This window comes from Hemitrygon akajei, chromosome 28, assembly GCF_048418815.1.
Source record: "Hemitrygon akajei chromosome 28, sHemAka1.3, whole genome shotgun sequence".
Classification (NCBI taxonomy): domain Eukaryota; kingdom Metazoa; phylum Chordata; class Chondrichthyes; order Myliobatiformes; family Dasyatidae; genus Hemitrygon; species Hemitrygon akajei.
Genome location: NC_133151.1, coordinates 10,153,983 through 10,180,855, shown reverse-complemented (window position 1 = coordinate 10,180,855; position 26,873 = coordinate 10,153,983). Strand labels below are relative to the sequence as shown.

Below are 26,873 nucleotides of genomic sequence, written 5' to 3'. Positions count from 1 at the left end.
AGGTAGCGTCCATCATTAAAAACCCCCATCACCCAGGATATGCCCTCTTCTCATTGCTACCATCAGGGAGGAGGTACAGGAGCCTGAAAACACACACTCAGCGATTCAGGAACAGCTTCTTCCCCTCTGCCATCAGGGAGGAGGTACAGGAGCCTGAAGGCACACACTCAACAATTCAGGAACAGCTTCTTCCCCTCCGCCATCAGGGAGGAGGTACAGGAGCCTGAAGGCACACACTCAACAATTCAGGAACAGCTTCTTCCCCTCCGCCATCAGGGAGGAGGTACAGGAGCCTGAAGACACACACTCAACGATTCAGGAACAGCTTCTTCCCCTCTGCCATCAGGGAGGAGGTACAGGAGCCTGAAGACACACACTCAACAATTCAGGAGCAGCTTCTTCCCCTCCGCCATCAGGGAGGAGGTACAGGAGCCTGAAGGCACACACTCAACAATTCAGGAACAGCTTCTTCCCCTCCGCCATCAGGGAGGAGGTACAGGGGCCTGAAGACACACACTCAGCGATTCAGGGACAGCTTCTTCCCCTCTGCCATCAGGGAGGAGGTACAGGAGCCTGAAGACACACACTCAACGATTCAGGAACAGCTTCTTCCCCTCTGCCATCAGGGAGGAGGTACAGGAGCCTGAAGGCACACACTCAACAATTCAGGAACAGCTTCTTCCCCTCCGCCATCAGGGAGGAGGTACAGGAGCCTGAAGGCACACACTCAACAATTCAGGAACAGCTTCTTCCCCTCCGCCATCAGGGAGGAGGTACAGGGGCCTGAAGACACACACTCAGCGATTCAGGGACAGCTTCTTCCCCTCTGCCATCAGGGAGGAGGTACAGGAGCCTGAAGGCACACACTCAACGATTCAGGAACAGCTTCTTCCCCTCTGCCATCCCATTTCTGAATGGACATTGAACCCATGAACACTACCTTAAAGGTTCACAGGTCCAATTTAAAGTCAGAGAAATGTATACAATATACATCCTGAAATGCTTTTTCTTCACAAACATCCATGAAAACAGAGGAGTGCCCCGAAGAATGACGACAGTTAAATGTTAGAACCCCAAAGTCCCCCCCAGCTCCCCTCCCTCCCACACGTAAGCGGCAGCAAGCAACGATTCCCCCCCTCCCCCCACTGGCAAATAAAAGCATCAGCAGCCACCACCGAGCACTCAAGTGTGAGCAAAGTAACAGCAAAGACACAGACTTGCAGTTACCCCAAAGACTTCACGTTTCACCCGGTATTCGACATCCCACAGGCTCTCTCTCTCTCCCTAATAAGGGAGAAAGAGGTGTCTCCGTTTTCCCGGCGAGTGGGGAGACATAACAAACAACTCACTGGTTTACAATGTTAGAAGTCCGTTATGTTGCTTTTTTTCGAGATCTGTGCCCGAAGATCTCAGGTCTCCGGGCACACAGCCGTAGATGCTTCGACTCCCCGAAGACACATGGGTCTCCTGCCGTGACAACGGCCCTCAGTCCACCAGTCCCCAGAGCCCCAAGATCCTAGGCTTCCAAATCTGAGCCCAACTCTCAGGCCGAGCCCTTGGCACGCCGAACAACAACGGCCCGTTATGAAACCCTGAGAGCGGGTACTATTCCTGCAAAGATCAGAAACAAGCGTGTACTTCTATTTCAGTTTCTGCACTACTTACTTAACTATTTATGTTTTTCCTCATGCTTTTTCCTGTATTATCATGCATTGCATTGTACTGCTGCTGCAACGTTAACAAATCTCACGTCATACTCCGATGATATTAAACCTGATTCTGATTCTTATGCTGTGGCCCGGGGAAAAGTACACGCTCGAGACAACTACTTTTTCGGGTTCTAATTCCTTTATCTGTTTTAGATGTTTAAGTGCCAGAAGAGGGTCTTAAAACAAAACGAACGAACTTTACAGTCAGATCCCGCTGTTACAATCTCCGTTTAACCTTCGATCCACACACTTGTGTCTCGACCAATGGCGTATGCAGAACAAAAATACAAAGAGGACCGCACAAAACTGATACAGTACTAATATGGCAGTGCTGAGGAACTTTGCAAGCCACGCTATCCAGCGTCCAGTTCTTTACTCGCGAAAATCTTTCCTCACCATGCCTTGCACCTCTGGGGGAACTTGATTCCAACGCCCCAACCGCTTCGGCAGCAGAAAGCAAAATGGCAGAAACCGCTATCCCGCGCGTGCGTAATGATGTCACCATCTCCACTTAAAGGCACAGGCAACTATTCTTGCATTACCTGGATGAGTGCCTGAGCACACTTTTTAACGATAATGAGTATCATTCGACGGTCACCCGGTTACACTTCTGTTTAACGTCCAGAAATAGTCCTGGTGAGATCTCTTGAGTCGAGCGTGATATTCCGCTAAGTGGCTGTCCACTGGTGGGGGGCTTAATTCGGAATGTGAAGATGGATTCCCTTGATGGAGGACGCCTGTGCGTGGCTTTGTTTAACGTGGGGAGGCTGACGCACAGGTCCTTGACAGACTGGGGTCAGGGTCCGGTGTCACAGAACGCAAGACCACTAGGGAGCCTTCACTGCCGTTGTGATGTGTCATCATCTTCCCCCAGCTCCACCGCTGACGTCTTGGTTGGACCGCTCTTTGTCTGGAACCTTCCCCGTGACCTTCCAGACAGACAGACATACTTTATTGATCCTGAGGGAAATTGGGTTTCGTTACAGCCGCACCAACCAAGAATAGTGAAGAAATATAGCAATATAAAGCCATAAATAATTAAATAAAAATAAGTTAATCATGCCAAGTGGAAATAAGTCCAGGACCAGCCTATTGGCTCAGGGTGTCTGACACTCCGACGGAGGAGTTGTAAAGTTTGATGGCCACAGGTAGGAATGACTTCCTATGACACTCAGTGTTACATCTCGGTGGAATGAGTCTCTGGCTGAATGTACTCCTGTGCCTAACCAGTACATCATGGAGTGGATGGGAGTCATTGTCCAAGATGGCATGCAACTTGGACAGCATCCTCTTTTCAGACACCACCGTCAGAGAGTCCAGTTCCACCCCCACAACATCACTGGCCTTACGAATGAGTTTGTTGATTCTGTTGGTGTCTGCTACCCTCAGCCTGCTGCCCCAGCACACAACAGCAAACATGATAGCACTGGCCACCACAGACTCGTAGAACATCCTCAGCATCGTCCGGCAGATGTTAAAGCCATGGGTGACCCAACCAGGGGCTAAGCTCCAGGTGGAGTTACTCTGGGGATCTCACGAGTTCACCAGCCTCCCCAGCGTGACAAGCTGACGATCCTCGGGGAAGGAAGCAGCAGTCCAAACGGGCGAGTACTGTGGATCTGTACATTTGCTGTAAACATACTAATGCTTGAAATAAAATCTAATATTTTTACACATTTTCGATCGGCTTCACGCGCGCCTCATCTCTCTTGAGGCGGCCATTTCTCGAGCTGACTGGGAGTTCAAACAGCTTGCAGCGGGATCTGGAAAAACGGGCTGAAAAAATGGCAGGCGGAATTTAATGCAGACAAGCGCAAGCTGTTGCAGTTTGGGAGGAGCAGCCAGGGCAGGACTTTCGCAGTGAATGTGAGGAGGGATTTGGGAATACAGATCTATAATTCTACAAAAGCTAGATAGGGTCGTAAAGGGAGCTTTCAGAACCTAAGTGTTCATCAATGAGACTACTGAGTGCAGGAGTTGGGATGTTATGTTGAAGTTGTACAAGTGAGTTTTATTACGTGCATTTTCATTTTAAATTACATGCATTAACTTTTAGTATTTACTATCTATTGTGATTATTTTATAGTATGTTTAGCTATATTTAGTGTCGTGCATTTTAAGTTCTGTGACGTTGTCCTTACCACTACACAAATGAAGTTTCTCACAGAAAATAAAGTGAATCGAATTGACATTGGGAGGGCAGGGTGGAGATACATCTCTACCAGAGGAGATGTGAGGTGCTCCTTCCTTCCGCTAGCCTGCAGGTCACCCTTGGGCAAGGTGTAGCACCTGCTTAGCCCCCGATCAGGGTCACGTGAAGCCCTGGGATCAGGTGGTGGATGATCATACGAGCAGCCGGTGCGGATCACAAGTCCTGGTTTTGTGACCGCTGACGCCAGGCAGACAATCTCTGAAGAGTATTGATAATGGCTGGTGGGTCACCCGTCTTGTGAAGACACTGCCCAGAAATAATCAATGGCAAACCACTTCTGCAGATTAATTTGCCAAGAACAAACACGGTCACCGAAAGACCATGATCGCCCACGTCACACAGCATGGCACATAATGATGACGTCATACAGCACGGCACATAATGATGATGATTAAGTATAAGACATTGCTGAGGCCGTGGTTGTGTGCAGTTTTGGTTGCCTTCCTACAGGAAAGATGACAATAAGATTGAAAGAGTGCAGATATAATTTACAAGGATATTGCCAGAACTTGAAAGACCTGAGTTATAGGGATAGGTTGAACAGGTTGGGACTTTTCTCCCCCTGGAGCCTAGGAGAATGAGAAGAGATTTGATAGAGGTATAGAAAATTATGAGGGGTATAGCTAGGGTAAATACAAGCAGGCTTTTTCCACTTGAGGTGAGACGAGAACTAGAGGTCAAGGGTTAAGGATGAAAGGTGAAATATTTATGGGGAGCCTGAGGGACAACTTCATCACTCAGAGGGTGGTGAGAGTGTGGAACAAGCTGCCAGCACAAGTGGTGGATGTGGGTTCAACTGCAACGTTCAAAAGGTGGGTGGGAGGGTTATAGCAGGTTATGGCTCAGCAGAGGGTCAATAGAACGAGGAAGAGTAACAGTTCAGCATGGACTAGAGGGGCCGAAGGACCTGTTTCTGTGCTGAGGTGCTCTCTGACTCAGTGACCCTGATAAAACTGGGAAGAGCTCTTAACAGGGCCTTTGCAAATTCAACGATTGAAGCCTCTTCGTATCCCAGTCTTTGAACCATGACATTAGACAGCAAACTGGGAACAAGGAATAGTTCTTGGAAACACTACCAGAGATTTAGTGGCCTTAGTACATTATGAGTTAAATTACGAGGAATTAAGGAGCATTGTGTGGAAAGAGCAGGATTTAGCATTTAATTGCACTTTGGTCTAACGTTCTAAACCCAGTAAATGCATCGGCAACATTTGTTCTAATTGAAGGATTATAGGATTGGACAGAAATTTGAGCCATTGTCTAACCAGTAATCTGTCAGAGGGAAGAGTTAACTGGATTAGAACTTGTTTGTCCCCTGGAGTGTAGGAGAATCTGACAGAGGTGTACAAAATTGTGAGGGGCATAGATAGGGTAAATACAAGCAGGCTTTTTTTTTACTAAAGTTAGGGGAGACTAGGACCTGAGGTCATAGACCCCACGCACCCCTCATACAATCTCTTCTCCCTCCTGTCGTCTGGGAAAAGGCTCCGAAGCATTCGGGCTCTCACGACCAGACTATGTACCAGTTTCTCCCCCCAAGCTATCATACTTCTCAATACCCGAAGCCTGGACTGACACCTTACTGCCCTATTGTCCTGTTTATTATTTATTGTAATGCCTGCACAGTTTTTGTGCGCTTTATGCAGTCCTGTGTAGGTCTGTAGTGTAGCTTTCTCCATGTTGTTGTTTTTTTTTACGTAGTTCAGTCTAGTTTTTGTACTGTGTCATGTAACACCATGGTCCTGAAAAACGTTGTCTCATTTTTACGGTCGAAATGACAATAAAAGTGACTTGACTTGACTTGATAGGCTAAGGGTGAAAGGCAAAATATTTAAAGGGAACCTGTGGGGGAGCTTCTTCACTCAGAGGGTGATGTGAGTGAGGAAGGAGCTGTAGGGGAGCTTCTTCACTCAGAGGGTGATGCGAGTGAGGAAGGAGCTGTAGGGGAGCTTCTTCACTCAGAGGGTGATGCGAGTGAGGAAGGAGCTGTAGGGGAGCTTCTTCACTCAGAGGGTGATGCGAGTGAGGAAGGAGCTGCCTGTGGAAGTGGTGGATGTGGGTTCAACTGCAACATTTAGACAGCTAGGCAGATACTTTATTGATCCCAAAGGAGATTACAGCGTCACAGTAATATTACAAGTGCACAGATATGCAAATATTAGAAAGAGAAGTAAGAAAGAATAAAAAATAAGTTACCTCAAACAATCTAACAGGACGGTGGGGGGGGGGGGGGGGTCATCACTTCCCCGGCTGTAGGTTGACTCATTATCGAGTCTAATGGCCAAGGGTAATAGTGACCTCATATAGGGCACTTTGGAGCAGCGCAGTTGTCTCTGTCTGTTACTAAAAGTGCTCCTCTGCTCAGCCAAGGTGGCATGCAGAGGGTGAGAAACATTGTCCAGAATCGCCAGGGTTTTCCGTCGGGTCCTTTGTTCTACCACAGCCTCCAGTGTGTCCGGTTTGACTCCTATAACAGAGCCAGGCCTTTCCAATCAGTTTATTGAGCCTGTTGGCATCACCCGTGTTGATGCCATTGCCCCAGCTCACCACCCCATAGAAGATTGTACTGGTGACAACAGGCTGGTAGAATGTGTGAAGGAGAGGCCTGCACACTCCAAAGGACCTCAGTATCCTCAGGAAGTAGAGGCGACTCCGGCCCTCCTTGTACTCAGCCTCTGTGCTGGTTCTCCACTCAAGTCCGTCATCCAGGTGCCCCCCCCCCCACCCCAGGTACTTGTAGGTCCTCACCACATCCACGTCCTCACCATCGATAGTAACGGAGCAGTGCAGGCTGAGTCTTCCTAAAGTCCATCACCATCTCCTTTGTCTTAATGATGTTCAGCTACCGGTGACTCAGCTTGCACCAGCTGACAAAGTCCTTCACCAGGGCCCTGTATTCATCCTCCTGTCCTCCCTTTATACACCCAACTACTGCTGAGTCATCAGAGAATTTCTGCAGATGATGTGACTCAGTGTTGTATCTAAAGTCCAAGGTTTACAAGGTAAACAGGAAGGAAGACTTATCCATAAGATAAGGATGCATAGAGTTAAGAGTGATGTATTAGCATGGATAGAGGACTAGTTAATTAATAGAAAGCAACAGTTGGGACACAAGGGTGGTACTCTTGCCACAGGGGTCGGTGCTGGGCCCAGAACTGTTCACGGTACACTTTAACAATCTGGAAGAGGAGACTGAGTGTAATGTATCTAAGTTTGCTGATGATATTGAGTTGGAAAGCAAATTGTGCAGAAGATACAGAGAGTCTGCAGAGAGATATAGATAGGTTAGGTGAGTGGGTAAAGGCCTGGCAGATGGAGTACAATGTTGGTAAGTGCAAGGTCATCCACTTTGGAAGGAAAAACAGAAGAGCAGATTATTATTTAAATGGTGAAGATTGCAGCATGCTGCTGTGCAGAGGGACTTGGTAGTGCTTGTGCACGAATCACAATAGGTTGGTTTGCAGGTGCAGCAGGCTATCGAGAAGGGAAATGGGATGTTGGCCTTCATTGCTAGAGGGATTGAATTCGAGAGCAGGGAGGGTATACTGCAACTGTACAGGGTACTGGTGAGGCTGCACCTGGAGTACTGTGTGCAGTTCTGGTCTCCTTACTTATAACCACATAACAATTACAGCACGGAAACAGGCCATCTCGGCCCTTCTAGTCTGTGCCGAACGCTTACTCTCACCTAGTCCCACCGACCTGCACTCAGCCCATAACCCTCCATTCCTTTCCTGTCCATATACCTATCCAATTTTACTTTAAATAACAATATCGAACCTGCCTCTGCCACTTCTACTGGAAGCTCATTCCACACAGCTACCACTCTCTGAATAATGAAGTTCCCCTTCATGTTACCCCTAAACTTTTGCCCCTTAACTCTCAACTCATGTCCTCTTGTTTAAATCTCCCCTACTCTCAATGGAAAAAGCCTATCCACGTCTACTCTATCTATCCCCCTCATAATTTTAAATACCTCTATCAAGTCCCCCCTCAACCTTCTATGCTCCAAAGAATAAAGACCTAACTTGTTCAATCTTTCCCTGTAATTTAGGTGCTGAAACTCAGGCAACATTCTAGTAAATCTCCTCTGTACTCTCTATTTTGTTGACATCTTTCCTATAATTCGGTGACCAGAACTGTACACAATACTCCAAATTTGGCCTCACCAATGCCTTGTACAATTTTAACATTACATCCCAACTCCTATACTCAATGCTCTGATTTATAAAGGCCAGCATACCAAAATCTTTCTTCACCACCCTATCCACATGAGATTCCACCTTCAGGGAACTATGCACCATTATTCCTAGATTACTCTGTTCTACTGCATTCCTTAATGCCCTACCATTTACCATGTATGTCCTATATTGATTAGTCCTACCAAAATATAGCACCTCACACTTATCAGCATTAAACTCCATCTGCCAACTTTCAGCCCACTCTTCTAACTGGCCTAAATCTCCCTGCAAGCTTTGGAAACCTATTTCATTATCCACAACTCCACCTATCTTAGTATCATCTGCAGGAAGGATATACTGGCTTTGGAGGCAGTGCAGAGAAGGTTCACCAAGTTGATTCCAGAGATGAGGGCAATAGACTATGAGGAGAGATTGAGTCGCCTGGGACTCGCTGAAGAATGAGAGTAGATCTTATAGAAACATAATAAAACTATGAAAGAGATAGATAAGATAGAGGCAGGAAAGCTGTTTCCACTGATCGGTGAGACTAGAACTAGGGGACATACCCTCAAGATTTGGGGGAGTAAATTTAGGACGGAGATGAGGAGGAACTCGTTTTCCCAGTGGGTGGTGAACCTGTGGAATTCTCTGCCCAATGAAGCAGTGGAGGCTGCCTCAGTAAATATATTTAAGACAAGGTTGGATAGATTTTTGCAGAGTAGGGGAATTAAGGGTTATGGGGAAAAGGCAGGTAGGTGGAGATGAGTCCATGGCCATGATCTTATTGAATGGCGGAGCAGGCTCGACGGGCCAGTTGGCCGACTCCTGCTCCTGTTTCTCATCCTCTTATGAAGCCAATTCAGTCCCCTGTGGGTCCCAGTGCTGCTTGTAGCCATGTCTGACACACAGCCCTGAAGCTGCACGAACTGTGGTCCACCAGTCAGGTAGTCCATTATCCAGGATACAATGGAAGAGCCAACCTGCATCGAATGGAGCTTCTCCCCCGGCAACGAGGGCTCTCAAGAAATCAAAAGAACTTGATCCTCACAGTGCTGCCCTGCTTATCCAGATGGGAGGAGGCTCTGTTCAGCAGGTAGATGACAGCATCGTCAACTCCAATGTGCTCCTGGCAGGCAAGCTGCAGGGGATGGAGGGCTGATCTGACCAGAGGTTGGAGGTGAGCCAGGTCCAGCCTCTCCAGGGTCTTTATAATGTGTGGATAAGTACATGGATGGGAGGGGTATGGAGGGGTATGTGACGGTCCAGATGTGGATTTATGGGAGTAGGCAGCTTAACAGTTCAGCATGGAATATAGAATTGGACTGTATCACTTCCCTGCTTTAGTGTTCTCTAGTAAATATCACTATGGTAAAATAAAAGAAGTATTGCCCTGAGTAATAATTGGCTTTTATAAATCAAAGCATTGAGCAAAGGAGATGGGATGCTATGAAGTTGTATAAGACATTGGTGAGGCCTAATTTGGAGTATTGAGTGCAGTTTTGGTCACCTACCTACAGGAAAGATGAGAATAAGGTTGAAAGAGTACAGAGAAAATTTACAAGGATGTTGCCGGGTCTGGGGGACCTGAGTTACAGGGAAAGATTGAACAGGTTAGGACTTTATTCCTTGGAACGTAGAAGATTGAGAGGAGATTTGATAGAGGTATACAAAATTATGAGGGGTATAGATAGGGTAAATGCAAGCAGGTGGGTGGGTCACAGGTTAAGGGTGAAAGGTGAAAAGTTTAAGGGGAACTTCTTCACTCAGTGGGTGGTGGGAGTGTGGAATGAGCTGCCAGCACAAATGATGCAAGCAAGCTCGATTTCGATGTTTGAGAGAAGTTTGGATAGGGAGGTGGACGGTCGGGGCATGGAGGGCTGTGGTTCCAGTGCAGGTTGATAGGAGTAGGCGGCTTAAATAGTTTCGGTACGGACTAGATGGGCCAAAGGGCCTGTTTCAGTGCTGTACTTTTCTATGACTCTAGAGACCTTGAAAGTGTGTCTTTCAGTTGTGGACTGAGCTCAGTGTTGAGGTCAGTCAATTTACCCATGCTGGTTCAAGTGCCTTAACATAATTTTTGAGGAATATTAGACTGAAAATTAAGTTTATTTGTTACACTTGTCACATAATACAGAGAACATGACTTGTAAAGAATGTTTGTGTTGAGGCGAGTGAAGTTATCCATCCTGGTTCAGGATGACTGAAGGGTAACTGTTCCTGAACCTGGTGGTGTGGGACCTGAGGCTCCTGTACCTCCTTCCCGACTGCAGCAGTGAGAAGAGAGCGCGGCCTGGACGGTGGGCTCTGAGACGGTTAACTCTCTGACTCAGCCCAGTCAAATTCACGCAACACCAAAGGTCAAAACTCTCTATACCCCATTTCACATTATCTTAGCTGCCGCAGCTCCCCACAACTGTGTGACTGCCTCCTCGTACACTGCTATTGAAGTATCAGAGTGCAATTGCCCCCATGTGAAATACGGCTTACTACTTAACAACAGAATGCCAAAAGGATCGCACAGAGGCTCTAAATTCTACACATGCCTCGCTCCTTTCTGGTTTCTGCTGCCGGTGGCAGGCACTGCACAACAGGTAAATGAACCAGAGTTTATTGACTCCTATAAATGCCTGGCTTCCACCAGCGAGACTCACTAAGGCTCATTTTTCAGAATGTTTCTTTTCTCTTCAGCTTGTACACCGAGTGCATTCACCCGACCGAATGACTTCTGACCTTTGCGAGCAGAGACCGCACTGACAGCAGCAGAAATGCCCAGGCGACGTGAGGCTGCCAAACCCAAAAGAGAGAGACTGGATCACTGTATCAAGAGTGTGCGTTGGGCTTTGTCGCCAATGCCGACTGTTATCGATAGCCCCCAATGTCTCTGCCCTTCATCCAGCTTCCCAATATCCACCTCCAAGAGGACCACAACCTTGTTGTAGGGTTTGGAGGCTTGCCTGCCTCGATGACCCAGAGAGCTGTACTGGCTGGAGTCAGGGCTTTGTGCTTTGACTCCTGGTAGGGTCACCCATGCCAAACAGGTCAAAGGGGAGAGGCCAGACTAAGAGTGGTCCACCGGTCCCCCAGGTTCGGGGCTAACAACCCTGACTGGTCAAACAAAATTGTAATGGAAACAGTAATGAAGACTCCTTCTACATCTGTTTGTGTTGGTACTCCTGGGTCTCAACCCAGGACTTGCATGACTGACAATAGTGAAAAAGAGCTACTGACATGATGGAAGAAGCCCTGAACACCACCAGAGATGGAGGACCTTCAAAGCCAGCACATAACGGGCAGAAGTTTCCCAATATCCAACAAGCCTCTCGAACATCAGGTAGTTAGCGTGGACTGCACTGGGAGCAAATGGTCTATAGAGGCAGGTGGTTAGCGTGGACTGCACTGGGAGCAAATGGTCTATAGAGGCAGGTGGTTAGCGTGAACAGGGTTGCGGGCAAATGGTCTAAAGAGGCAGATAGTTAGCGTGGACTGCACGGGGGGCAAATGTTCTAAAGAGGCAGGTAGTTAGATGGACAAGATTGGGGGAAAATCTTCTAGAAAGGCAGGTAGTTAGCGTGGACAGGATTGGGGTCAAATGGTCTAAAGAGGCAGCTGGTTAGCATGGACAAGATTGGGGGAAAATGTTCTAAAAAGGCAGGTAGTTAGCATGAACAGGACTGGGGACAAATGGTCTAAAGAGGTAGATAGTTAGCGTGGACTGCACTGGGGAAATGGTTTAAAGAGGCAGGAAATTAGCATGAAAAGGACTGGGGGCAAATGTTCTAAAGAGGCAGGTAGTTAGCATGGACAAGATAGGGGGAAAATCTTCTAAAAAGGCAGGTAGTTAGCGTGGACTGCACTGGGGGAAATGATTTAAAGAGGCAGGAAATTAGCATGAAAAGGACTGGGGACAAATGCTCTAAAGAGGTAGATAGTTAGCATGGACAAGATTGGGGGAAAATGTTCTAAAAAGGCAGGTAGTTAGCGTGGACAGGATTGGGGTCAAATGGTCTAAAGAGGCAGGTGGTTAGCGTGGACTGCACTGGGGGAAATGGTTTAAAGAGGCAGGAAATTAGCATGAACAGGACTGGGGACAAATGTTCCAAAGTGGCAGATAGTTAAGTGGACAGGGTTGGGGGCAAATGGTCTATAGAGGCAGGTGGTTAGCGTGGACAGGACTGAGGACAAATGTTCCAAAGTGGCAGATAGTTAAGTGGACAGGGTTGGGGGCAAATGGTCTAAAGATGCAGGTAGTTAACAGCTTCACTTGATTTAGCTTGGTGGATGGGACATGCTACCCCATTGATCTACATTAAAGTTCTGCTCTGACCGCCTCGCATCCCTCTTCATTTCACCACAATCACTCCTTACGGGAGCGGGATACTCAGATTCGTATTTAGTTACCGTGCGTACATCCAAACACACAGTGAAATGGGCCGTCTGTGTCAACGACCAAGAACGTGCTGGGGGCAGGCTGCAAGCGTCAGCTCGTGTCCTGGTGCCAACGTAGCACGCCCAGCACGCTCGTCAGAACAATACAAGCTGCAAAAATAACAAGAGCAGAACAAGGCCCTTTCTCACACATGCACACGCACACACGCGTGCACTTCAACCTCATGACAGGCCACCTCCGGGCCTCCAATCCTTGGCCCCAAGGACTCCATAAGACCATAAGATATAGGAGCAGAAGTGGACCATTCAGTCCATCGAGTCTGCTCCTCCATTCAGTCATTGGTTGATCCAATTCTTCCAGTCATCCCCATTCCCTGCCTTCTCCCCATACCCTTTGATGCCGTGGCTAGTCAAGAACCTATCTATCTCTGCGTTAAATGCACCCAATGACTTTGCCTCCAACAGCTGTTCATTGGCAACAAATTCAACTGATTCACCACCCTCTGTCTAAAGTAATTTCTCCACATCTCAGTACTAAAAGGACGTCCTTCAATCCTGAAGTCGTGCTCTCTTGTCCTAGAATCCCCTACCATGGGAAATAACTTTGCCATATCTAATCTGTTCAGGCCTTTTAACAATCGGAATGTTTCTATGAGATCCCCCTTTCTTCTCCTGAACTCCAGGGAATACAGCCCAACAGCTGCCAGACGTTCTTCATATGGTAACCCTTTCATTCCTGGAATCATTCTTGTGAATCTTCTCTGAACCCTCTCCAATGTCAGTATATCCTTTCTAAAGTAAGGAGTCCAAAACTGCACACAACACTCCAAGTGTGGTCTCACGAGTGCCTTATAGAGCCTCAACATCATATCCTTACTCTTATATTCTATACCTCTAGAAATGAATGTCAACATTGCATTCACCTTCTTCACGACTGACTCAACCTGGAGGTTAACCTTTAGGGTATTCTGCACAAGGACTCCCAAGTCCCTTTGCATCTCTGCATTTTGAATTCTCTCCCCATCTATATAATAGTCTGCCCGTTTATTTCTTCCACCAAAGTGCATGACCATACACTTTCCAACATTGTATTTCATTTGCCACTTCTTTGCCCATTCCCCTAAACTATCTAAGTCTCTCTGCAGGCTCCCGCTCCTCCACCTATCTTTGTATCATTGGTAAATTTAGCCACAAATCCATTAATACCACAGTCCAAATCATTGACATGCATCGTAAAAAGCAGCGGTCCCAACACTGACCCCTGTTGAATTCACTGGTAATCGGCAGCCAGCCTTAATAGGATCCTTTTATTCCCACTCTCTGTTTTCTGCCGACCAGCCAATGTTCCAACCCATGCTAGTAACTTCCCTGTAATTCCATGGGCTCTTACCTTGCTAAGCAGCCTCAGGTGTGGCACCTTGTCAAAGGACTTCTGAAAATCCAAGTATACCACATCTACTACATCTCCTTTGTCTATCCTGCTTGTAATTTCCTCAAAGAATTGCAGTAGGTTTGTCAGGCAGGATTTTCCTTTCAGGAAACCATGCTGGCTTTGGCCTATCTTGTCATGTGCCTCCAGGTACTCCGTAATCTCATCCCTAACAATCGATTCCAACAACTTCCCCACCACTGATATCAGGCTAACAGTTTCCTTTCTGCTGCCTCCCACCCTTCTTAAATGGTGGAGTTACATTTGCAATTTTCCAGTTATTTGGTACAATGTTAGAATCTATCGATTCTTGAAAGATCATCATTAATGTCTCCGCAATCTCTCCAGCTACTTCTTCAGAACCCAAGGGTGAATTCCATCAGGTCCAGGAGATTTATCCACCCTCAGACCATTAAGCTTCCCGGGCACCTTCTCAGTTGTAACTTTCACTGCACAAACTTCACTTCCCTGATACTCTTGAATGTCCAGTATACTGCAGACATCTTCCACTGTGAAGACCGATGTAAAATACGCATTCAGTTCTTCTGCCGTTTCTGCATCTCTCATTACAATATCTCCAGTGTCATTTTGTATTGGTCCTATATCTACCCTCCACTCTCTTTTACCCTTTATATACTTAAAAAAGCTTTTAGTATCTTATTTGATATTAGTCACCAGCTTCCTTTCGTAATTCATCTTTTCCTTCCTAAGTAGTTTCCTTCTGCAAGTTTTTAAAAACTTCCCAATCCTCTATCTTCCCACTAGCTCTGGCTTCATTGCATGCCCTCTCTTTTGCTTTTACTTTGGCTCTGACTTCACTTGTCAGCCACGGTAGTGCCCTTCTTCCCTTTGAAAATTTCTTCTTATTTGGAAAATATCTGCCTTGCACTTCCCTCATCTTTTGCAGAAACTCCAGCCATTGCTGCTCTACTGTCCTTCCTGCAAATGTCCCTTTCCAGTTAACTTCGGCCAGTTCCCCTCCCATGCCATTGTAATTCCCTTTATTCCACTGAAATACCGACAGATTGGATTTTATTTTTTCCCTCTCAACTTTCAATGTGAACTTGATCTATTGTGATCACTGTACCCGAAGGGTTCCTTAACCTTAAGCTGTTTTATCACCTCCAGATCATTGCACAACTCCCAATCCAGCACAGCCGATCCCCTAGTGGGCTCAACAACAAGCTGTTCTGAAAAAGCCATCCCTTAGACATTCTACAAATTCTCTCTCTTGTCTGACCTGGTTTTTCCAATCCACTTACATGTTAAAATCCACAACGATTATCATGACATTTCTGACACGCCTTTTCTATCTCCTGCTGTAATTTGTAATCCACATCCTGGCTGCTGTTTGGAGGCCTGTAGGCAACTGCCATTAGGGTCCTTTTACCCTTGCCATTTCTTAACTCAACACATAGAGACTCTACACCTTACAATCCTATGTCATCTCTTTCTAATGATTTAACATTATTTCTTATACACAGAGCCACACCACTCCTTCTGCCTTCTAACCTATCTTTCCGATCCACCGTATATCCTTGGATGTTCAGCTCCCAATGCAGCCATCCTTTAACCAAGTTTCAGAGATGGCCACAACATCATATTTGCCAATATGTAGCTGAATTTCAACATCATCCATTTTATTCCTTATAGAAACATAGAAAACCTACAGCACGATACAGGCCCTTCAGCCCACAATGCTGTGCTGAACATGTATTTACTTCAGAAATTACCTAGGGTTACCCATAGCCCTCTATTTGTTTAAACTCCACGTACCTATCCAGGAGTCTCTTAAAAGACCCTATCGTATCCACCTCCACCACCGTCGCTGGCAGCCCATTCCACGCACTCACCACTCTCTGCATAAAAAACTCACCCTTGACATCTCCTCTGTACCTACTTCCAAGCACCTTAAAACTGTGAATTCCACAGAGTCACCCTTCTCTCGATAAAGAAATTCCTCCTAATCACTGTTCTAAAGGGTCGTTCTTCTATTCAGAGACTGTGTCCTCTGGTCCTAGACTCTCCCATCCTTCTTCAAGCAGTTAAATTTGGACTTTAGAGCCAGTCAGTGCCACTCAGTGGCTGCTTTATTAGGTACACCTGCTGGTTAATGCAACTATCTAATCAGCCAATCGTGTAGCAGCAATTCAATGCATAAAAGCATGCCGACGTGGTCAAGAGGTTCAGTAACATTAGCAGATGACACAAAGCTGGATGGCGGTGTGAAATATGAGGAGGATGTTAGGAGAATACAGGGTGACCTGGACAGGTTGGGTGAGTGGGCAGATGCATGGCAGATGCAGGTTCATGTGGATAAATGTGAGGTTATCCACTTTGGTGGCAAGAACAGGAAGGAGATTACTATCTGAATGGTGTCAAGTTAGGAAAAGGGGAACTACAATAAGATCTAGGTGTTCTTGTACATCAGTCACTGAAAGTAAGCATGCAGGTACAGCAGGCAGTGAAGAAAGTGAATGGCATGTTGGCCTTCATAACAAGGAGGAGTTGAGTATAGGAGCAAAGAGGTCCTTCTGCAGCTGTACAGTGCCTTGATGAGACCACACCTGGAGTATTGTGTGCAGTTTTGGTCTCCAAATTTGAGGAAGGACATTCTTGCTATTGAGGGAGTGCAGCGTAGGTTCACCAGGTTAATTCCCAGAATGGCGAGACTGTCATATGTTGAAAGATTGGAGCGACTGGGCTTGTATACACTGGAATTTAGAAGGATGAGGGGGATCTGATTGAAACATATAAGATTATTAAGGGATTGGACACGCTAGAGGCAGGAAACATGTTCCCGATGTTGGGGGAGTCCAGAACCAGAGGCCACAATTTAAGAATAAGGGGTAGGCCATTTAGAACGGAGTTCAGGAAAAACATTTTCACCCAGAGAGTTGTGGATCTATGGAATGCTCTGCCTCAGAAGGCAGTGGAGGCCAATTCTCTGGATGCTTTCAAGAAAGAGTTAGATAGAGCTCTTAAAGATAGCGGAGTCAAGGGATATGGGGAGAGGGCAGGAACGGGGTACTGATTGTGGATGATCAGCCATGATCACATTGAATGGCGGTGCTGGCTCGAAGGGCCGAATGGCCTACTCCTGCACCTATAGTCTATTGTTGCTCAGACCACGCATCAGAATGGGGGAAGAAACGTGATCTGAATGACTTTGACCGTGGAATGATTGTTGGTGGCAGATGGGATGGTTTGAATATCTGCTGATCTCCCGGGGTTTTCTCCAGAGTTTACAGAGAATGGTGCGAGAAACAAAACTATCCAGTTTTGTGGGCAAAAAAAGCCCTGTTAATGAGAGAGAGGTCAGACTGGTTCAAGCTGAAGGAAGTCGACAGTAACTCAAATCCACCTGTTACAACAGCGGAGTGCAGAAGAGCATCTCTGAACGCACACCACGTCCAACCTTGGGGTGGACGGGCTACAGCGGCAGAAGACCGTGAACATACAGAAAACACTTTATTAGGTAGCCCCTATACCTGAGTGTAAGTGAGCTGGCGTTTGGAGACAACAAGTATATATGTCACCCGCCCTACCAACAGTCTTGCCCAGAGGACGGTGAAGTTTGAACCATGATAATTAGGCATCTTACCCGTAGCTTGAGGTTGGGTTGACGTGGTCGTCCTTGCTGCCGTGCGCCCACGGATCGAGTGGTTCTCCAAAGGGGGCACGTCGCTGCACCCTCAGCTTTGTGTCGTACTCCGCGCGGCTGCTGTGCTTGCTCAGCACGCTGTACGCTTCGTTCAGCCGTATGAACTGGGCGTGCAGGTTGGGGTTGGACAGGTCGATGTCCGGATGGAGCTGCAGGGTGGAGGGAGGATATTTCACACAATGAATTCAACACAGAAAGTCCCAGGAGCTGCTAGAAATCCAAGATAAAAACAGCCAACTCAAGATTCAAGGTTGTTCACTGCCGTTCTTCAGTACACGAGTGTAAAGGAGAACGAAGCGATTGTTACTTTGGATCTGATAGAGAATGAAAAGCACAATAAGCATAACAAACACAATAATTATAAACATAAAAGTAATCCCATCAGACCGTTACTTCCCCCCGAGCCGTCAGGTGATCGACACTTCCACCCATTAACCTGGCTCACCGACATACATATGGAGGCCAGTGCTGGTATGGGTGGAGAGGTGGTGAGGGCTACTGCACAGGACCGAAAGGAGATCCAGAAAGTTGTAAAATTGATCAGCCCCGTCCTGGGCACTAGCCTCCGTAGTATCAAGACATCTTCAAGGAGCGCTGCCTCAGAAAGGCAACGTCTGATATATTAAGGACTCCGATCACCCAGGTTGTGCCTTCTTTTTATTGTTACATAGAAACATAGAAAACTTACTGCACAATACAGGCCCTTCGGCCCACAAAGCTGTGCCGAACATGTCCTTACCTTAGAAATGACCTAGGGTTACCCACAGCCCTCTATTTTTCTAAGCTCCCATGTACCTATCCAGCAGTCTCTTAAAAGTCCCTATCGTATCCACCTCCACCACTGTCACCAGCAGCCCATTCCACACACTCACCACTTTCTCTGTGAAAAACTTACCCCTGACATCTCCTCTGTACCTACTTTCAAGCACCTTAAAACTGTGCCCTCTCATGCTAGCCATTTCAGCCCTGGGAAAAGGCCTCTGACTATCCACATGATCAAAGCCTCTCATCATCTTATACACCTCTATCAGGTCACCTCTCATCCTCTGCCACTCCAAGGAGAAAAGGCCAAGTTCACTCAACCTATTCTCATAAGGCATGCTCCCCAATCCAGGCAACATCCTTGTAAATCTCCTCTGCACCCTTTCTATGGTTTCCACATCCTTCCTGTAGTGAGGCAACCAGAACTGAGCACAGTACTCCAAGTGGGGTCTGACCAGGGCCCTATATAGCTGCGACATTACCTCTCGGCTCCTAAACTCAATCCCACTGTCAGGGAGGAGGTCCAGAAGCCTGAAGGCACACATTCAATGTTTCAGGAACAGCTTCTTCCCCTCTGCCATGCCATTTCTGAATGGACATTGAACCCATGAACACTATCTCACTTTTTTCTTGTATATTATTTCTGTCTTGCACTATCTCTAATCTAACTATTTAACAGACATATTTACTTTAATGGATTTACTTTCTTATTGCCTTTCTTTCTATATTATTAAAAAACTTCACAACACATGTCGGTGATAATAAACCTGATTCTGGTGGAGCTGACTAAGTTTACATCTCTCTGCAGCTTATTTCAATCCTGTGCAGCAGCTGCCCAATACCAGAAGGTGATGAAGTTAGAAAGTTAGAATATCATCCACTGTATACCTGTGGAAATTTACGCATGTTTTAGGTGAAACGCCAAATCGCCTTGTGATGATTTGGGCAGTTTTAACTACCGTTGTAGAGCTCCACCCCACCCCCCACCCCCCATCCACCAGATGTGCTGGGAGAAATATGCTATATTGATCACTTTTTTATAGAAAACTAGCGGGAGTGTTTGACATCTAATCACAAGAAGGGATTATTAGGAGACATGACCAAAATCTTGGTCAAAGATGTATGCTTTGTTCCAGGTTACAGCATCTGAGGCCTCCTGTGTGAACATAATCATAGAAGAGTACAGCACAGAAACAGACCCTTCAGCCCATCTAGTCCATGCTACAAAAACATTTGAACAGCCTACTCCCATCGACCATAGGCCTCCATACCCCTACCATCCATGTACCTATCCGAACTTCCCTTAAACGTTGAAGTCGAGCTCGTATGCACCACTTGTGCTGGCAGCTCGTTCCCACCCTCTCACCACTCTCTGAGTGAAGAATTTTACCCTCATGTCCCTCCTTCTCACCTTTCACCCTTAACCCATGACCTCTAGTTGTCATCCCACCCAACCTCAGTGGAAAAAGCCCGCTTGCATTTACCCTATCTATACCCCTCATAATTTTGAACACCTCTGCCAAATCTCCTCTCAATCTTCTACATTCTAAAAAAGACAGCCCTAACCTATTTAATCTTTCCTTATAACTCAGGTCCTCCAGGCCCGGCAATTTTCTCTGCACTCTTTCAAGCTTGTTTACATCTTTCCTGTAGGTAGGTGACCAAAAATGCACACAATACTCCAAATTAGGCCTCACCAACGTCTTGTACAACATCTGCGAAGAGATTAGGACAGAGAGGCGAACCTTCCAGACAGCCAGAGAGCTGCAGCATTTGAAGACATCAGCTACAACGGCAGTCTGAGACAAACCAGGAGGCCAGAATTGGAGGAGAACCAATATCTCAGAGGTCTGTAGACTGGAGGAGGTTGCAAAGATAAGGATAAGACTATGGTAAGCAAAGGAAATTTTTTAGCATCGAATATTGTAAAAGCAAGCACAGGCTGGTCGTTTCTACAACAGGGTATGGCACCAATCTGCAAGTGCTCAAAGTCTCTCAGTCCTCAAATTAAAATTCCTTTTTATTTACACACAGTTGGAGCCCTCACACAATGACTGACAGAACATTAAATCCAAAAAAAACTTATCCGTCACATCAATCACTCCATTGCTGGCTCATAAACATTATGTTCAACACTTAATATGTCAAAACAATGGAAATGCTTCTTTCCCGTTTCGACGTACCAGCTGCAAAAATTTCCGAAAATGCAGAAGGTTATTGGTGCCTCACTGAACCCCCGAGGGATGGAAAGCAAAGCTGCGCCCGAGCCAAAATCCAGTAAGCACTCTGGCACACTGGAGGACAGCAAGCTCCTTGGAAGGAGCCGGATCTTATTTTTGCCGGGTTCGACAGTGGATCTGCATTGTGCAAGTTCAGCCAGCAGTACGTAGTAACCTATTTAACACACACCCAAAGACTGACCATAAGACTATAAGGCACAGGAGCAGAATTAGGCCACTCAGCCCATCGAGTCAGCTCCATTCCCTCTCAACCCCATTCGCCTGCCTTTTCCCCGTGACCTTTGACACCCCTGCTAACCAAGAACTGCTTTAAATACACCCAATGACATGCCATCCACAACCATCTGTGGCAATGATTTCCATAGATTCCCCACCCTCTGGCTAAAGAAATTCCTTCTCATCTCTTTTCTAAATGGACATTCCTCTATTCTGGTCATGTGCCCTCTGGTCCTAGACTCGCCCACCCCAGGAATCATCCTCTCCACGCCCACTACCTAGGCCTTTCAAAATTCAGCAACTTTTAGTGAGATCCCCCCCTTAGTCTTCTAAACTCCAGTGAGTATAGGGTCAGAGGCATCAAATGCCTCTCAAACGTCAATCCTTTCATTCCCGGAATCCTTCTCGTGAACCTCCTCTGGATCCTCTCCAATGCCAGCACATCTCTTAGATAAGGGGCACAAAACTGCTCACCAAGTGTGGATTGACCAAGGCCTTTATAAAGCCTTCCTGCTTACATCCTAATTGCAGGAGCCTGAAGGCCCACACTCAAACTTCTCCCCCTCCACCATCAGTCCATGAACCCAGGAACACTACTTTTGCTCTCTTTGACTACCTATTTGTGTTTTTTTCATACATATTTCTTATTATAATTAATAGATAAGTAGATACTTTATTGATCCCAAAGGAAATTGCAATGTCACAGTAGCATTACGAGTGCACAGGTATACAAATATTAGAAGAGAAGTAAGAAAGAATAAAAAATAAGTTACCTCAAGCAATCTAATGTGTGCGTGGGGGGGGGGGGGGGGGTGTTCATCACCTCCCCGGCTATAGGTTGACTCATTATAGAGCCTATTGGCCGAGGGTAAGAATGACGTCTTTGGAGCAGCGCAGTTATCTCGGTCTATTACTGAAAGTGCTCCTCTGTTCAGCCAAGGAGGCACGCAGAGGGTGAGAAACATTGTCCAGAATTGCCAGGATTTTCCATAGGGTCCTTTGTTCTACCACGGCCTCCAGTTTGACTCCTATAACAGAGCCAGTCTTTCTAATCAGTTTATTGAGCCTGTTGGCATCGCCCGTGTTGATGCCATTGCCCCAGCTCACCACCGCACAGAAGACTGTACTGGTGACACCAGACCGGTAGAACATGTGAAGGAGAGGCCTGCACACTCCGAAGGGCCTCAGTCTCCTCAGGAAGAAGAGGCGACTCTGGCACTTCTTGTACACAGCCATTTGACAAAGTCCTCCACCAGGGCCCTGTAGTCATCTTCCCATTTTCCCTTTATACACCCAACTATTGCTGAGTCATCAGAGAATTTCTGCAGACTGCATGACTCAGTGTTGTATCTAAAGTCCAAGGTTTACAGGAAGGGTAAACAGGAAGGGAGCGAATACAGTCCCCTGTGGGGCCCCAGTGCTGCTTGTAGCCATGTCTGACACACAGCTCTGAAGCTGCACAAACTTAGTCCATTATCCAGGATTAAATGGAAGTGTCCACCTGCACGGGACAGAGCAGATTTTCCACTTCCTTCCTATAATGCATGCACTCGAAGTTTTTGAGACCATCCCAAATTCTCCATGGGTTCCCAAAAATCAGCGAGGACCTTGCAGTTTTTCCCTCCTTTGAGACTCATAGTTATTCCTCACGTGCCGTCTAACAACCCTCACCTGGGCTTACAAGTGTCACCTCACATTCTAGCACACTCACAGTGCTAGGCAGAACAACCAGAATCAGGTTTGTTATTGCTGGCTCCACCACAGGAGTTGTTACGGTTTACACCCGTCCACGCCAGTGTCCGTCCGGGGCTTTAGATGCTCCGCTCTTCTGGAGTACGGCTAAGTGGCGCAGTCCCTTTAAAGATTCAGGCCCGCTCCGCTAATTGGCGGCCATGTTTCGGCACCAAGACTTGGATATTTAAAGAGCTTCTCAGCAGAGGCTCGGTGCTCCGTCGCCAGCTCGACTTCGGTCCAGTCAGCGACTGCGTTCTATCTCATCGGGATTCTCGTTTAGCGTCTAATCAAGAACCCTGTTCTCGTCTCAGTCTCAAAATCGTGCCTCAAATCTAGTCTCGGATACTTCAGCACTTGGATCCTCGCCTAAGCCTCTCGTCACAGCAGCGCTGTTCAATACATAAAATATACCATAAATTACAACAAGAAATAGATATATAAAAAGCAAGTAGTGCAAAAATAGTGAGGTAGTGTTCATTGTCTGTTCCGAAATCTGGTGGTAGAGGGGAAGAAGCCTTTCCTAGAACACTGAGTATGCATCATTGGGCTCCTGTACTTCCCCTCTGACAGAAGTAGTGAGAAGAGGAACAGACAGGACACTGAAGACACAACAAACAACAGCAAAACAAGTCCCTTTACCCCTCCATTCAAGCATACACCTGACTGCCTCACCGTCTAGTATGTGGGGTGGGGGCTACTGCACAGGATCGAAGTGAGCTGCAGAGAGTTGTAAACTCAGTCAGCTCCATCACGGGCACCAGCCTCCGTCGTATCCAGGACATCTTCAAGGAGCGGTGCCTCTGAAAGGCAACGTCCATTTTTAAGGACCCCATCATCCAGGACATGCCCTCTTCTCATTGCTACCGTCAGGAAGGAGGTACAGAAGCCTGAAGACACACACTCAACGATTCAGGAACAGCTTCTTCCCCTCTGCCATCAGGAAGGAGGTACAGAAGCCTGAAGACACACACTCAATGATTCAGGAATAGCTTCTTCCCCTCTGCCATCCGATTTCTGAATGGACACTGAACCCATGAACACTACTTTTTTATTTCTATTTTTGCACTACTTATTTAACTATCTTCTTCTTCTCTTCTTCTTCGGTTGTCTATCGAAATCCGATGACGACATCCACTCCTTTAACGGTGAGATCTTTGATGACTATACAGTCCTATCCTGGACCCTCAAGCTCCATTGCAGGTGGGACAATGTATATGTAGTAGTGGTGGTATTGATGGCAACCATGGCTGCGTTCCTCCTGGCTCTCTTCTGCTGTCTTCCGGTTGTTCTTCCCACCTCCAGCATACAAACCCCGTCCCCACACAGATATACAGACACACACACACACACACACAGACACACACACACACACACACACACACACACACACACACACACACATATATATACACTTTCTATAATACACAGCTTTTTTTCTCTATTATTATGTACTGTGTTGTATTGCTGATGCAAAGTCAGCAAATTTCACAACATTTGCCGGTGATATTAAACCCGATTTGGATTCTGATTCCGATATACTTGAATCTCTGCCTCCGTCCACGCACAGAACTTGAAACAGAATGGATTCAGGAGATGGCAGAGGCAGTAATCTGGAGCAAAAAAAAATCAAACTGCTGGGGGAACTTGGCGGGTCAAGTAACCAAACTGGAAGTGCCGATCGTTCAAGATTCAAAAATAGTTATTGTCGTCCTTCCGCACACGGGTGTAAAGGGGAACCAAATGTTTGTTACTCCGGATCCAATGTGGCATGGAAAAATAACCCAATAAACATAAAAACACAGTAAATATAAAAGGGTAAAAAGGGACTTCTCTCTCTATATATATATAGACTTCTCCCCTCATTCTCCTACACTCTATATATATGATAAACCTGATTCTGATATGGGTCGCTAATGTGGACTGAGAGTGGGAAGGGGGCAGGGAGAGGGGAATCATGGTTGGGAAAAGGGGAAGGGAAAGGGGAATCATGGTTGGGAAAAGGGGAAGGGAGAAGGGGGAAGCACCAGAGAGACATTCTGTAATGACCAATAAACCAAATGGCCTTGCCTGGTGTCGCAGGGCTGGGCGTGTCTACGTACTGTATGGGCGTCCATACTGTAAAGGGCCGTGCTTACCACTACACCACCATGCAGCAGGATGCTGGGGAGACTAGTACCCATGACGGAGCCGACTGATTTTACAACTGTCTGCAGCTTACTTCGATCCTGTACAGTCGCCGCCACCTCCTCCCCCATACCAGACGGTGATGCAGCCAGTTTGAACGCTCTCCACGGCACACCTGTAGAAACTTGCGAGTGTCTTTGGTGACGTAGTCCGCAATTTCTCCCCTTGACCGCGTGGGTTTCGCTCGGGTGCTCTGATTTCCTCCCACATTCCAAAGGGAACGGGTTAGGGTTAGTAAGTTGTGGGCCTGTTAGGTTGACACCAGAAGCCAGGCGACTTCCTCGCTGATCTGGCTCGATGCCAGCGAAGCTCTTCACTTTTCGAAGTTTCGATGCACATGTGACAAATAAAGCTAATCATTATTTATATTTTATTTATTTAGAGACACAGCACATTAACAGGCCCTTTCCGGCCCAACGAGCCCAAGCCATCCAGTCACACCCATGTGACCAATTAACCCTCCAGCCCGCTCCTCTTCAGCGTGTGGGAGGAAAGCGGCGGGCACGCGGAGGAAACCCGCTTAGTCGTATAATAGTGGCAAGAATTGAACGCAGGGCGCCGGGGATGTACCAGCGTCCCAATCGACAACCAGCAGGATTGCTTTTTCAGATTACTCTGCTACCTTCAAAGTTCAAAGTAAATTTTACTATCAGAGTACACATATATCACCACATACAACCCTGTGTTTCATTTCCCTGCGGGCATCCTCAGCAAATCTATAGAATAGTAACTGTAAACAGGATCAGTGAAAGATCAGCCAGAGTGCAGAAGACGACAAACTGTGCAAATGCAAAATATAAATAAATGGCAATAATCAGAATCAGGTTTATTATCACCGGCATGTGAATGAAATTTGTTAACTTAGCAGCAACAGTTCAATGCAATACATAATAAAGAAGAATAAAAACAAAATAAAATAATAATAATAAAAATATTAAATAAATAAGTAATTATTACAGTATACATATATTGAATAGATTAAAAACCGTGCAAAAAACAGAAATAATATAAGACTATAAGATATAGGAGCAGAAGTACGCCATTCGGCCCATCGAGTCTGCCCTGCCAGTCATTCATGGCTAATCCAATTCTTCCAGTCATCCCCACTCCCCTGTCTTCTCCCCAGACCCTTTGATGCCCTGGCTAATCAAGAACCTATCTATCTCTGCCTTAATGTATCCAATGACTTGGCCTCCACAGCCACCCGTGGCAATGAATTCCACAGATTTACCACCTTCTGACTGAAGTAATTTCTCCACATCTCTATTCTAAATGGCCATCCTTCAGTCCTGAAGTCATGCCCTCTTGTCCTGGATATATTAACATATATTTAAAAAGTGAGGTAGTGTCCAAGGGTTCAATGTCCATTTAGGAATCGGAAGGCAGAGGGGAAGAAGCTGTTCCTGAATTGCTGAGTGTGTACCTTCAGGCTTCTGTATCTCCTACCTGATGGTAACAATGAGAAAAGGGCATGCCCTGGATGCTGTAAGTTCTTAATAGTGGACACTACCTTTCTGAGACACCGCTCCTTGAAAATGTCCTGGGTCCTAGTACCCAAGATGGATAACGAGAACAAGAGATAATGAGATAAAGAGGCCTTAAAGTGAGATCATTTGTTGTGGAAAGATTTCAAGAGATGAAATCAAGAGATGAGCGTAGTTATCTTCTTTCATTGAGGGGTAGTAGCTGTTCTTGAATCTGGTGGTGCGAGTCCTGAGGCTCTTGTACCTTCTACCTGATGGCAGCAGCGAGGAGAGAGCACGGCCTGGGTGGTGGGGGTCTCTGGAGAAGAGAGCACGGCCTGGGTGGTGGGGGTCTCTGGAGAAGAGAGCACGGCCTGGGTGGTGGGGGTCTCTGGAGAAGAGAGCACGGCCTGGGTGGTGGGGATCTCTGATGATGGATGCTGCTTTCCTGCGACAGCGTTTCATGTCGATGTGCTCAATGGTTGGGAGGGCTTTACCCGTGATGGACTGGGCCGAATCCACTACCTTCTGTGGGATTTTCCGTTCAAGGGCACTGGTGATCCCATGCCAGGCTGTGATGCAGCCAGTTTATACACGCTGCATCAAAATTTGTCAAAGTTTTTGATGAAATAGAGGAAGAAGAGGCGCTGTCGTGCTTTCTTTGCAATTACGTTTATATGATGGGTCTAGGAC

The 26,873-nt window shown here is 46.7% G+C and overlaps 1 protein-coding gene across 1 annotated transcript in view; it reads right to left on the bottom strand.

The window, feature by feature from the left end:
* The window catches only part of dnajc4 (DnaJ (Hsp40) homolog, subfamily C, member 4), a 227,446-nt gene that overhangs the window by 145,281 nt on the left and 55,292 nt on the right, over positions 1-26,873 (bottom strand). The window contains exon 2 of the mRNA XM_073031176.1: positions 17,522-17,730. Within this exon, the coding sequence (XP_072887277.1) occupies positions 17,522-17,730 (209 nt within the window). The remainder of the gene's footprint in view (positions 1-17,521; positions 17,731-26,873) is intronic.